This window comes from Tachypleus tridentatus, chromosome 12 (genome assembly GCF_004210375.1).
Source record: "Tachypleus tridentatus isolate NWPU-2018 chromosome 12, ASM421037v1, whole genome shotgun sequence".
In the NCBI taxonomy this organism is placed as follows: Eukaryota; Metazoa; Arthropoda; class Merostomata; order Xiphosura; family Limulidae; genus Tachypleus; species Tachypleus tridentatus.
Window position 1 is genome coordinate 30,963,926 of NC_134836.1, and position 13,206 is coordinate 30,977,131.

The following is a 13,206-nucleotide window of genomic DNA, read 5'->3' on the forward strand; positions in this document are numbered from 1 at the left end:
AAGCTTCATGCACCCTCTAGCCAACATTCAACCTAAAACATTGTAAACATAGCTTAGAACAATAAACTATTACATTTACTTATTAGCAATACCCTGTGACCACTAGAAATACTTACCTTTTAACTGTTCTAAAGATGTGATCTGTTTTTTGGACTCCTCTACATCTTGAGTCAGTTTTTCCTTCTCTTTGTGTAAGCTTTCTTTTTGTGCTGTGATCATATTGAAAGAGATAACTAGTAAAACACTGTTGGTGCAAAATACACAAAATCAATAAAAAATTGTAACATGCCATTTAATAATAACCTAGGTTATTAAATATGTGATAAACAAATTTATTACAAAATTGTCACATATCAGAAAATGCTCTTAATAATGAGAACAAAATAGTTTTGAAACTCATTTCATACATGTACCATTACATAAAAACATATCTACACATTAAAAATATGTCATATCGCACTGTAAAACTTTACACACATAAAAAATTCATTTTGCATCACTGTTAAACTTTGCACACATTATTGTAATGTTAATTTTTCATCATGCTTAAGGAATGTCACACATATAACACACACTTTGCACTGTACTGTAAAATCTTTGTACATTAACATACATTTTGCTTCACACCATATAATTTTTTTCCATATGTTAAAATGCATTTTGCATTACTTTGCAAAAACAATGCATGCAATAACATTTACTTCATATTAAAAACATTGTATACAATAACATTTGCTTTGTATTAAAAACATTGTATAAAATAATATTTACTTCGTATTGCACTGTAAAAACTGCAAGTCTTTAAAATGCACTTTTCTCTTATTCAGTGCTATCCCCTGGCAATTAAGCCTATTTTCATGTATCATCATCTTATTTCCCGGTTTTTAAACTTACATAAAATGTGTATAAACACATTTTGCAACTGTAATTTATCAGTTTTACATCTAAATTGTTGTTTTTACTATCGACAATATATGATTAGTAATTTCTTCTTTAAGCAAAATATATAATATGAAAATTCTTAACAATAAATCTTCCAAATTTTGGTAGTTGGAAATTCAGTTCATTAGTATTAATTTTAAAACAAAAGTTGAAACTGGCAAATAATATTTTTTAAATTATCTATTTAATTTATTCCAAGTTTATTTGTTAAAACAAACTGAATATTGTTTCATTCTTGTAGGTTTATCGAGATACAAACAGGAATAAAACCAAAACCACGATGATGAGTAATGAGGATATTGATTGTTATCTTCAATGTTATTAATCAGACAATTTCACACTTTATATTTTTCCATAAAACACCAAGCAATACTATTTCTCAAAGAGCTATAATGACTCATTATTACACTCATAAAAACTAACATCTGATAATATGTTTGTTTGTTTTACTGTTCAAGGTGCAAAGTGCACCAAATATGCACTGTGTCAAACACATAGACTGCACCCTTAAAATCTAGAATTAAAGACCCATAATGTTACTGCTATGAAAAACTCTGTTAGACACTCTGTTTGTTTACTGTTAAAAAAAAAGCTGCATAATGAGCTATCTGTGCTGTACCCACCATATCAATTGAGCCTTGAACCCCTTAAGCCTACCATTGAGCAACAAAATGGATCCAGACAAAAAAGAAGTTAACTAAAACACTTTTAAAGTTTTAGCAGTGTTACTATTTTTCAGTAGTTTTAAGACAAAGCCTCAAAATCTGGTTGAAGCTCAACATTTTGACTGTTAATGTGTAGAACATACAATTTCTTGGTAAAACATTACTATAGTTCCTTCGCCATTAAGGTGACAATTAATAGAATATGCAACTTATAAATGATCTGAAAAGATTTTAAATTAAAAACATATTGTGAAAATGAAAAAAAGAAAGGTAAATAAACTTCAATACAGTCACACTGCTAAAGCTAAATGTTCTCCTTCATTTCTTCTATTTGACAACATTTTATCTACTTCTCATTGATTTTGTGTGGTTCCCAAAGCAATTCTGAGCCAAACATACTTATTTCAGAATTTCCATTGCCAAATGTAAACATACAAGTGTTTTGTGTTCTTTAATCATTTCACAAAACTATTAAAACTACATTTGACAATGTTAATGTTCATTATATTTTCTCATATATAGGGTTACTATAAGCTTATCCATGGACACTTATTACTTTCTTCTGTCATTTTTTTGGTCAACTAGGCAGTGGGAAGACTAGTTACTGAAATAAAAGTAAAAATAAGATCTGTAAAAAATGATAAATCTCTGACTAACAAGTTAAATTTACTCAGTGTTTAAAATCAACTTAATTTCAAGCTCTCAGCTAATCAGACAAACCAGTAGAAGGTATGATACACAACTCACAATTTAAGTCTACTTATTTTGAAACCCTTAGACACTCAGGCAAATTAACCTGTTGACTGCCAAGTATTTCAGCTGCTACAATACAACTCTAATGCTTCTTCATTTTGTAATTTTTTTCGTGATGCCATTTTGGATTGAAAGTGAAACAATTTGTAAGTGGTCAAATACATGTATGGTGCTGACATCTAGCGTTGAAGTTAGGTATTATTCCGTCTACGGCACTGAACAGTTTAATCTTAATAACACTTATCTAACAAACCTGAATTTAGAAACTGTTTAGATCTGGTTACTTTAAACACTTTAGATACTTGAAGAACCAAACTATGTGAAACTTCTCACTGAAAAAATAATAGCACTAACTTGTCAACAGTTGAATTTTCTGCCTTGCCTGGAACATCACCTTTCGAGCTCTTTCTTCCTTCTCTGCCATTTGGACTTTTGAAGCTTCTTCATCTTGGGTCAGTTTCTACATATTAACAATTTCTTTAATACTGAACAGTAATTTGAGTGTATTAGCTGCTAAATCTCTTATGAAAAGCATACATTTTGGTTGATCTAAATAATCTACATTATTTAAATAAATAACTCTCGATTTGGCAAATGTTTAGTAAAACAACTAATATTTTACTATCTTCTCTAAATCACCTGTAAACTGATTCTACATATATAAAAAAATTAATTTCAAAGTTCTGTATCAGATTCATTAATAAATGGTTATATTAGTTTCCTGAATCCTTACAACTGTATCAGTGACATTAATAACCTACTTGTTCTTACAAGTCTATTCCAAGTACCTCAATTCCAAAATTAAGAAATATTTATGCCTAGGTATAGAGCACAGTGAGCTTTGTAATAACATGGTTTTAATATATGAAGGATACAGTGTACAGAAGAAACTATTCATCAAAATATATATATGTCTAAAATGATTAAATATTAATAATTTTGGGTTACAGTTATGGTTGTTTCTTTAAATTCAATTGAAAATCAATCAGAAATTATCATTACAAATTTTTGATACTCTATTCTTATGACAGAAAAACTATGTTAATTCTAAATATTGTAAGTATTAAATTTTGTTCAGTTGAAACTGTATTCCAGAATGACTAAAAGGTGAAAAATACTAAAACACCACCATTGGAACCTCACCAAATATCAATACATGACATTTTTCACTGATCACAGGCAAACAAACACTTCACTTCATCATACCTTTTAATGTAAAGCCAAAATAATTATTTTCTCATACTTATTTTTAAATTAAAGCTAACCTTTCATGGTTTTATGTCAAATAACATTACCAAAAGGAAAAAAAGGAAAAAATTAGATCTGTAAAAGCTGTCATACCAAGAGAAAAATATACAGAATTTTCCAAACATACATCATAACAAAACATTCTCTTAATATATGTTCTTTTACGTATCACAAACATGTGTTTTAAATTGTAAGCCAGGATTTTTTTAGCATAATTAATTAATTAATAAGACAAAAACAGAGTGGTGCAATAAATAATTTTCTACATACTAAAGTTAGTGCTCTCACATGTAGCTTTTATTATTATGAACACCATGCTTATATGGGTTATTTATCCAAGACTACTGTACAAATGTCATTTTCTTAATTTATGTAACCAAAGCAAATTTAACTTGACCTCAGTATTAGACAATACTAATTCTTTCAGTATTTCACAACTAAACAATGCAGCTACAAGTGGGATAATAAACACTTTCACTACTCATACAACACACCTGTAGAAGTAAATGCCATAACATGAAAAATAAAGTTATTAATTTTACTCTATGCCACATAAAATGGGATGAAAATTTTTTTTTTCTAAACAAACCTCCTTTAATGTATCAATTTCCTGTATCAAACTGTCCTTCTCTTCCTTAAACTGCTGTTCAAGAGTTTCACGAACTTTTTGACAAGCTTGTTCTTGGGATGCTTCAGCAATTTCTTTACTGATAAAATTTTCAGGTGGGTTTTCAGAAACTTTAGAAAGGAGTTCATCATATTGAACCTTGAGTTCATTGAACTGAGTTTTGTACTTTCTAGCAATCTTCTTTACCTGTATGTGTGGTTTTAAAATATTCATCTAATGTTTTAACCATTTCCTTATCCACATAACATTTCACATGATATGAAGTTTTCACACAATTTTCAATTATTCTTAGATCACTTTCTTATACAAAGAAACAAAACTTTAAAAAAATCTTTTTGTTTTTATTAGAATGTACCCATTCTGTTTACAATGGATGTTGATCAATTACATCCCAACTAAAGAAGAAGAAAGCAGTGTTGTGACAATGATAGAAAATGTAAGTGGCAGAGTCTTTACGTATTTCAACTAAATAGTTAAAACAAGTTCTAAGATTTGTGTTAGATAAAGGGTATTTAAGATTTAACAGGAAATTCTATAAATATGCATGATAAATGGCTGCAGTGGAATGAGAGTAACAGTAAGCAGATATTAAGATTAAGAATACTTTTCTTCACCTCAAAAATCTTAAATTTCATTTGCATAATCTCTCAAACCTCCTAAGTAAATTTCAAACTTTTTAGTGAAATTTTATTTCCTATATTATTTTCTCTACCCCAAATCGACCATCCTTCTAACTACCAAAAAACAAAATTGAAATAAATCTGAATTATCTATTGTTTTCTTTGTAGAATTATTTCAAATTGAATCTATGAAACTATATTTATCTTCAATAGCTTTAAGCTTGTAACAGTATACATCTACCAACACTTAAATTTCATTGTTTCATTGCTATTTGAACCACATAACTCGTATATCCACAATAAAATTTGTAAATCACTCGACAAATGTGCAGCTCACATTATCCTATCGAATTACATAATGCACAAGCTGAAGCTGTGAGCTTACATCAAAAAATTTATTACTACTTGTTTTACCTATTCTAAACTTGTCTAACATAAAAAGTTACTGATTTCTGCAATTTAGATACTTTTATAAGAATAGATATAGAATACTTAAAAAAAACAACGAGAAACAAAGTACTTACCTGGATCGTTTTATTTTGCTGTCAACTGTCAATAACAATTAAACCTACTTTTCTTTATAAAAATGGTATTACTGCACTAAATAATATTTTTATTTATTAAATAATATACCAAAGAACACAGAATAATCCTTTACACAAAATCTGAGAATACTCCATAACTACCACATTTCTTCTGGTTTACAAACTATTGTGGCAAACCTATTAAAAATTCAGCTAAGCTTGTTGATGTGTTTCCAATGAGAACAAAAATTGTAGTGGAAGTGAAAATGGCAATTTTCTATAAAGTTTACAACATATATAATGAGTCACTTGGTAGATTACAACCCTTGCTTTCTAATAGTTATAACTTATAAATTAATATAGTATTAAACATCAGAGAAGACTTTAGACAATTTCTGAAAGAAAGATTTGACAGTTAACATGACAAGAAGGGTTTGATTTTCTATTATAAGGTTATGTAATTAAACAAAATTGAAGGTTATAAAAATTATGCTTTCCCTAAGCAACAACATTATAATGAGCTTAAGTTAAATTTTGTACTTCTTGGAGAGGTAATAAACATATCAGAGAAGAGGGCACACCTAGAGAAAATGTCACAATTTTTACACAAGAAAAAATTCAGGATTTTTTTTATGTTGCCATAAAAGTTACATACTATTAAAATTTGGATTATTAGCTATACTTTTATGTCAAATGTATTCAAATAGCATAATAAGAAAGTACCTTAATTACACTTTGAATGTAACCCAATACAACCTTGTGACCTGTACAAAAAAGATACCTGAAGTAAAAGTGTTAACCACTTGCTCAAACAAGAAAATGTAATAAAAACTTGAAAGAATAAATAATTACATCAAATATAGTTTTCTTCTGCTCTGAGCTCTGACTGACTAATGTCTGTAATTCCTGGCGTACTTTTACCACTTCTGTCTTCTTAGTCTCAGCTTCAGATTTAGCATTCTGGAGCTCCTTCTGCAAGGATGCTATAGAACTGTTGAGATGATTAATTTCCATTTTCTGTCTGTTAATGTCTTCCGAGATGCTGCCAAGCTTTGTCTTCATAGATTCATTTTCAGAACTAATTTAGTAATAATAAAATGTTCATCTTAACTCAAAAGAGAATATTCATTAAGATGCAACCTATTTTAACACATCATAAATATGAAATATAGTTTAATGCCTACCAGAATTAGCTTAGTATTAAACTAATGAAAAATTAGCCTCATTTTAATAATAATATCTCAACACTTTAATAAAATTATTAATACATTCTGTTTTACCTATGTACAATACTTTTAATAACTTCTCATAGCCAAACAGTATGTGTTACATTTCAGAATTATGATGAAATTACTGGCTCTCATCTTATGACTACATTACAGTACAACTATCAACTCAGGACCATACTTTGTATTACACTTGGGCTTTTATAAAGAAGTGAGCCAAGTTATTTCAAATGATTCACAGCAATTCAACTATTAAAGTCAGTATCAAAAAGAAAAGTGACTGTTACTGCCTCACCTTAACCTTTTCATCTCTTCTGGACCTACTTCTTGAGATTTTTCTAAAAGCTGATTTGTCCGTGTCTGCCATCTTTTAATCTCTTCTCGTAAAGCAAAGGTCTCAGTGGTCAGATCATCAACCTGAGAGTTAAGATCTCTGTTCTTGGACTGCAGTGGAAGAATATCATTTTCTAACTGAGAGACCTGTAAGGTGAAAGTTACCATGTCATTTTTAAAAATTTGCAATTAAAACTACTCTTACAGAAACTTTGGGTTCAACTTTAATGAAATTTTGGATTTTAAACCAGAACAGCATTTTATGTATATATGGACTAAATAGCTAGATCAGAAATACCTACGATTCACGAATAATTGTCCCAAATTTTTAACCATATGAAAAATAACAAGCCAACAGTATCTGTCACCATAAAAGCTATGTTCTACTCTTTTGAATAGAAAAATAGAATCAACTGTCACTTTTATATGTACTCATAGTTGAAAGTGCTGCGTGTGGTTTCGTGCTTTAAACTGTGCAATTCATAGCTCACTCAAATAACTGCTACACATCATCAGAACCAAACAGAATATTAAAGAGACTAACTACTAATTTTAAACCATATACTTTAAATGTGGCATCTTATGGTATCACAAGAACAAAAGTTCTGAAAATTTGTCATGGAAAATATTTGTTTGCTAGAGTTGCAATATTATCCTGGAACTACAACCACTTATGGAGTAATACTGTAATATTTTGTCAAAATTTTGTTCATTATTCTTTCACAGATTGTTTAGGTAGAGTATTCACAATGAAATTGTAGAATGGGCGGCAACTGCATGTTGTGGAGACACAAGTGTAGAAGACAACGTTTTGAAAGTCTTCTGCCTCTCGCCTTCAGACAGAAGACTTTCAAAACGTTGTCTTCTACACTTGTGTCTCCACAACAGTTACAAAACATTACAATATGGTGCTGGGGCCATCACAATAAATAATGAATATGGCTCACTTGAAATACTTGACTGAAGAATTAAAATCATTATTATTACCACTTTTTTGCATAAAATAACTAACCTCAAAAATTAATCATTCTTAAAGATATATGAAACATCTTACCACAAATATCTTTCAACTTAATCTAGTTTGATAGTCAGATAAACTTAGAAGTATAAACAAGCTATCTTCTCTTCCAATTAAGTAATTAAGTTTTATTAAGTGAAGTATACCCATTTTGGTTTTAAGCCTGTTTTCCTCAAAAGTTTATCCCCTTCTCTGTCTTCCATTTTAGATAAAGGAAATGATGTTTCTAACTGCTGTTTCACAATTTGAATCTTTTGGAAACTTAACATACAAAATCCATTTCATTCTAGTCACAAACTTTGACAGAAACAGCTTTACCTTAGCTTCAAGTTTCCTACACTCTTCAAGAGCTTTTTCTTTCTCATCTCGAAGAAGATGATTGCTCTCAGTCAGCAGATTCAACATTTCAACCTTCTTCAATAGTTCACTGTGTTGAGCTTCAGTAAGTGCAAAACTCTAGAAATAATCAATGAAAAATCCATCAACTCTTCTGTTCATGGTCCACAAAATGATTTATAAATTACGCTACCACTTCCATTCAATAATTATACAGCTTTTCCACAGACCACCTGAAGTGAGCCCAGATTGAAAATAGCTAATATAGATGATTCTATTTCTGGCTGAAAACATCTAGTCTGAATAAAACAATGTAATAAACAAATTGTAAATGTTCTAAAAAAAAGTGTTAATCATTTTAAGCAGAGATGCCAACTATTTCAAGTGACTGAGCATAATGATTGTAGACAGAGCCCTTTCACAGTTTTAGTCCTTTTAGATTTGCCAGAAACCAAACAATCTGGTGAACAAGGCCTCTTTTTTCCATCTTGTGAACGATCACATTGGTGTTTCTACGCAGCTTAGAAAATGAGAAATACTCATCTATGCGAGAGCTGATTGGTTGACAAGCACTGATGACGTAACTATGGATTCCCCCACATACCCAGTATGGAGAAGCACCGCACTCAAACTATTGGTAGATATCAGAGATACAAATATTTTTTTATTATTTCAACCACAAATATGATTATCACAAGTAGCCATTTGAACTATGTCTTTTATTTATTATCAAAATTTATTTGTATCTCACTAGAAATTTTCTTTTCACCCCTTTCAAGCCCTGGGGGAACAATTTATCACTTTATTGTATAGGCCTATATAATATATAATAATTTGAGAGTTGCAACAAGTCATAATATTTGTCTGTATGAGCGTATAGTCGTAATGTATACACGAAATCCGTAACGATTACGTTCAAATCGTAATGGTTGGCATCTCTGTTTAAGTCTGACAACTGTAATATCTGGCAACAACTAATGAAACTGAATCTTGTTGGTCAAAGTGAGGGGTTTGGCAAGATTTTAAAACCTCCCAGTTATCCATTGTTGCTCACTCAAGTTCTACTTACAACACTGTAATTAGTACCTTATACCAGAGTTACAGCTTTTATTACATGACTTGAAAAGTTATAAATTCTTAACATTGAAAATAATTTCTTCAAAGACTAAATCAGAGATTTTGCTGTAATTGTTGAAAAGTACTGAAATGTAAACATCAACTACTACTTTGTAATATTCCATCAAATGAACTTACTGAATATGTATATTTATTTACTATTACTAATTATTATATATTTTTTATATAAGGATTATTTTGCAATGCTAGCTTATTATACGGATTTACAAGAAATTACAATCATCACTAAAAAACACATGAACAGTACATTAAATTACCTCTACTCATGAAAGCGTAATTTTTAATTCTAATCTAAGAAGCAAGCATATTTTGATATGAAACTAATAGCAATGAAAAACTACATTTTTGTTGAAACTACTCTCCATCTCGGCCACAGAAGAAAAAAAAATAGGAAATCCTGCCAAGAATCAAGAACACACACAAACCTGAATACGCTGTCTTTCATCATTTAACTCTTTCCTGGTGGCTTTCAGCTGTTTCTCAAGTTGCTCAACAAGATATTTTATTCGTGTATGCTCTGCCTGGATGACATCATATTTAGTTCTAGCAATTTCTTTTTCTTGCCTTAGATACCTAACAATACAAAACAATGTAATAAACAAACTGCCTAAAAGAAGTATTAATCATTTTAAGTATGACAACTGAATATTTGGTAGAATAACACATTCAAACAAATAATAATGAAAGAGTTGTAGTTACTGAAGAGTTACAGTAATCATGACATAATAATTAAACAATTACATAACTATCATCAATATACTATTGAAATTCTATCTAATTACTATTCTACCTGATCACCTCCAACAGTTGTTCACTGCTTTTTTCATTATTTTGGGTTGGCATTTCAGACCAATCCTTTGACTGGAGAGCAGCCATTTGTGTACTCATCTGTGAGAAGAAAAGAATTTATTCATTTTATCAGTCAACACAAGAACAAAAGCAAACTGATGCAAATGATCCATTTTAAATACTAGTATTTGTCACAGGTTGAGATCCCAAACATGCTAATTGAGATACTTTTAACTTTTTCATGTTTTTCTGAATGGGACCACATACATATAAACTCATTACCAAACACATGTGCCATTAAAGAAAATAGAATTTAAATGAAACTGTAAATAAATAGTTAAATGCAACTCAATCGTTCACACTTAAAAATAATAAATACCTCACCTCTACTCACAATTACAGTACAATGAATACCCAATCTTCACTCATATTTAAGTACTAAAAACCATCTAAACTAATCTTTAAGATAAACATAAAACTATGGACTAAACTTAAGCTATATAAAGAATACAGAAAAACATAAAAATATAAAAAAAACTTGCAACAAGTTCAAGCTACATGCAGGATGCAGAAATCTAATGAAACATCTGATGAATTCATGTTACATGCAGAAAGCAGAAATATGTACAAATATGGAGAAAATGTCCTTCACAAATCCAACATGGTAAATGACCCACATTACTTTTCACATTGTGATAATCAGTTTCAAACTTAATATGCTAATGAAATTTGGTTGAAATCCAATCACATTTTCTAGGTTTTGGATTAAAAACTATAAATTATAAAAAGTGACCCAAAATCAGGATATGGGCCAAATTTGTGGAGAAATGTCTCATACAAACTTCCCATCTTGTGTACAATTTTTTATATAAATCGGTTTATTAGTTTTCAAGATAAATGTGTGGAAACAGACACATACATGAGCATGATTGCAAAAAAAAAAAGAGTGTAGATATATATATATATATATATATTTGTTTTTGAAATCCAAAACAAATTTTTTTTTTTCTCATTTACAGGTCCAAAAAGATGAGAGAAATGGATTTCTGTAAATAAAAGCACGTCATTTTGGAAGTTTCAAATAAAACTCAAAACTAATATCGATATGCAAAACCAAGTTTCAAAACAATGAATTATGAATTTTGTGATAATTTATAAATTATAATATTATTAAACACTACTCTTTGGATTTCATTTTTAACTATCTTTATGACTAAAGAAGCATTTTGTTTTCAACTTTGCTACACGTAAATATCTAACTCACCCCTTATGCTCTACAGAAATAGTTTAATGCAATGTTTCAGTACAATAATGTTGACTTAAAAAAAAAAAAAAAAGTAGTTTTAAACAATACATAACACAAACACTGTACAAGATCAAGGTATCAACTAAATTCCACTACTGAAGAACATGTTAAAAATCTGCAAGACAAACTGAAATAACTAGAAAATTGTCAACTCAAATATACATATTAAAACAATAAATATAAAGCCCTCTCTACACCAAAACACTGAGACCAACAATAAAAACGTACACATATACATAAACTAGCTGTCTACAAGTTCCATTACTTGAAATCTACAAGTCAGTAAGAAATTGATTGCATATTCTAGCACTAAGAAAAAAAATTATTGTAACTGAACACTGAAGTTTCATCAATCATTAAAATAATTTATTAGAACTGTAGTGTATAAAATAAAATTAATTATTATTTCATTACAAGTTACACCTTTTACAGTATAGGATATTTCTAAATTACGAACAACATTTTGATCATTGGTACAATCATTCTCAAGTACAAAATAATCGAAACATTTTTGAATCATACTCTTTACCGTAAAAGCTGTAACTTATAATAAAAATAATACTTATAATCAGTAATTACTCTTAAAACAAAACTATTAAAACTAACCATTGTAAATGTGTCATTATATTTTATCAGCCAGTATATCAAAACATCCTCTAGCACTAAAACAATATTAAACATTTAGAGATGTACCATGTATAACCAACAACAATAAGTTAATCAGTCATTCTGAATCATCAGCAGAAAACAAAAATAACTAGAAGTCACAACTAACCAACTGCAACTGTTCATGAAGAACACTATTCTGAGATTCTAATTGGTCGCATCTCTCAAGCATGTCATCTCTTTCTTTTCTCCACTGGTTTTCTTTTTCTTCCTGATGTTTCAACTGTTCACCAAGTTCAAACTCAGCCTTCTGGGCTGTCTCCTTAGCTTTTTGAATCTTGCTCTGCTCTGTCTCAAGCTGTAAATGATTCTACCATGATATATACAATCACTTCTAAATCAGTAATAATATTTTAGTCATACAAACCTGAAAAACTATGAAATATTTGGCTTATCTTAAAATCAACTCTAATCACACAGATGGAAGTCAAAATGAACATCTCATGATTATTTACAAAGTGTGTTTAACATGGTATTATTTATATGATGTCACTGCTATCAACTGATCTTTTTACCCAATATTGCTGGTTTAGCTATAGTTTGTGGAAGAGGAGAATAAATACCAGTAGTAATGTGCAATGATCTTTGCAAAGATATGCATATATTATTAAAAATCATAACATAATTACTCTCATGGATACCTTTGTGGTTACAGGGTGGGTGGATCCCACTCAACTCATAATGGATGTGTTAGTTTCCACTATCTTAATACAAAACAAATTAATTTCCATGATCTCAATACAAAACATAGAAGTTTCTATTATCTCAAAATGAAATGCATTAATTTTCATTATCTCAGTAAGAAACATATTATTTTCCATTATTAAAATCTATAAAATCCTCCTTGCATGATAAAGATACACAAATATCTGAAATCCATTACCTCTTTCTTTACTGATGTTAAAGCTTCAACATCTGCTGCATGGAGAATCAACTCTCGTTCATACTTATCCTGGGCCTGTTAAAGGACTATTCCTTTAGAAGTTTCAACACTTATTTTTTTTATTGCTCATAC

General features: G+C 29.5%; 1 protein-coding gene across 3 annotated transcripts in view; it reads right to left on the reverse strand.

Moving 5' to 3' along the window:
• Window positions 1–13,206, reverse strand: part of LOC143235473 (nucleoprotein TPR-like) — an 83,875-nt gene that overhangs the window by 29,047 nt on the left and 41,622 nt on the right. For 2 of the 3 annotated variants that reach the window (XM_076473685.1, XM_076473684.1), the window contains exons 21-30: window positions 13,075–13,149; window positions 12,301–12,501; window positions 10,221–10,318; window positions 9,856–10,003; window positions 8,276–8,413; window positions 6,902–7,086; window positions 6,233–6,458; window positions 4,198–4,422; window positions 2,715–2,820; window positions 117–209 (exon numbers count right to left, since the gene is read on the reverse strand). In XM_076473685.1, coding sequence (XP_076329800.1) covers window positions 117–209; window positions 2,715–2,820; window positions 4,198–4,422; window positions 6,233–6,458; window positions 6,902–7,086; window positions 8,276–8,413; window positions 9,856–10,003; window positions 10,221–10,318; window positions 12,301–12,501; window positions 13,075–13,149 — 1,495 coding nt within the window. The remainder of the gene's footprint in view (window positions 1–116; window positions 210–2,714; window positions 2,821–4,197; window positions 4,423–6,232; window positions 6,459–6,901; window positions 7,087–8,275; window positions 8,414–9,855; window positions 10,004–10,220; window positions 10,319–12,300; window positions 12,502–13,074; window positions 13,150–13,206) is intronic. The other variant, XM_076473686.1, reaches the window with a different exon arrangement.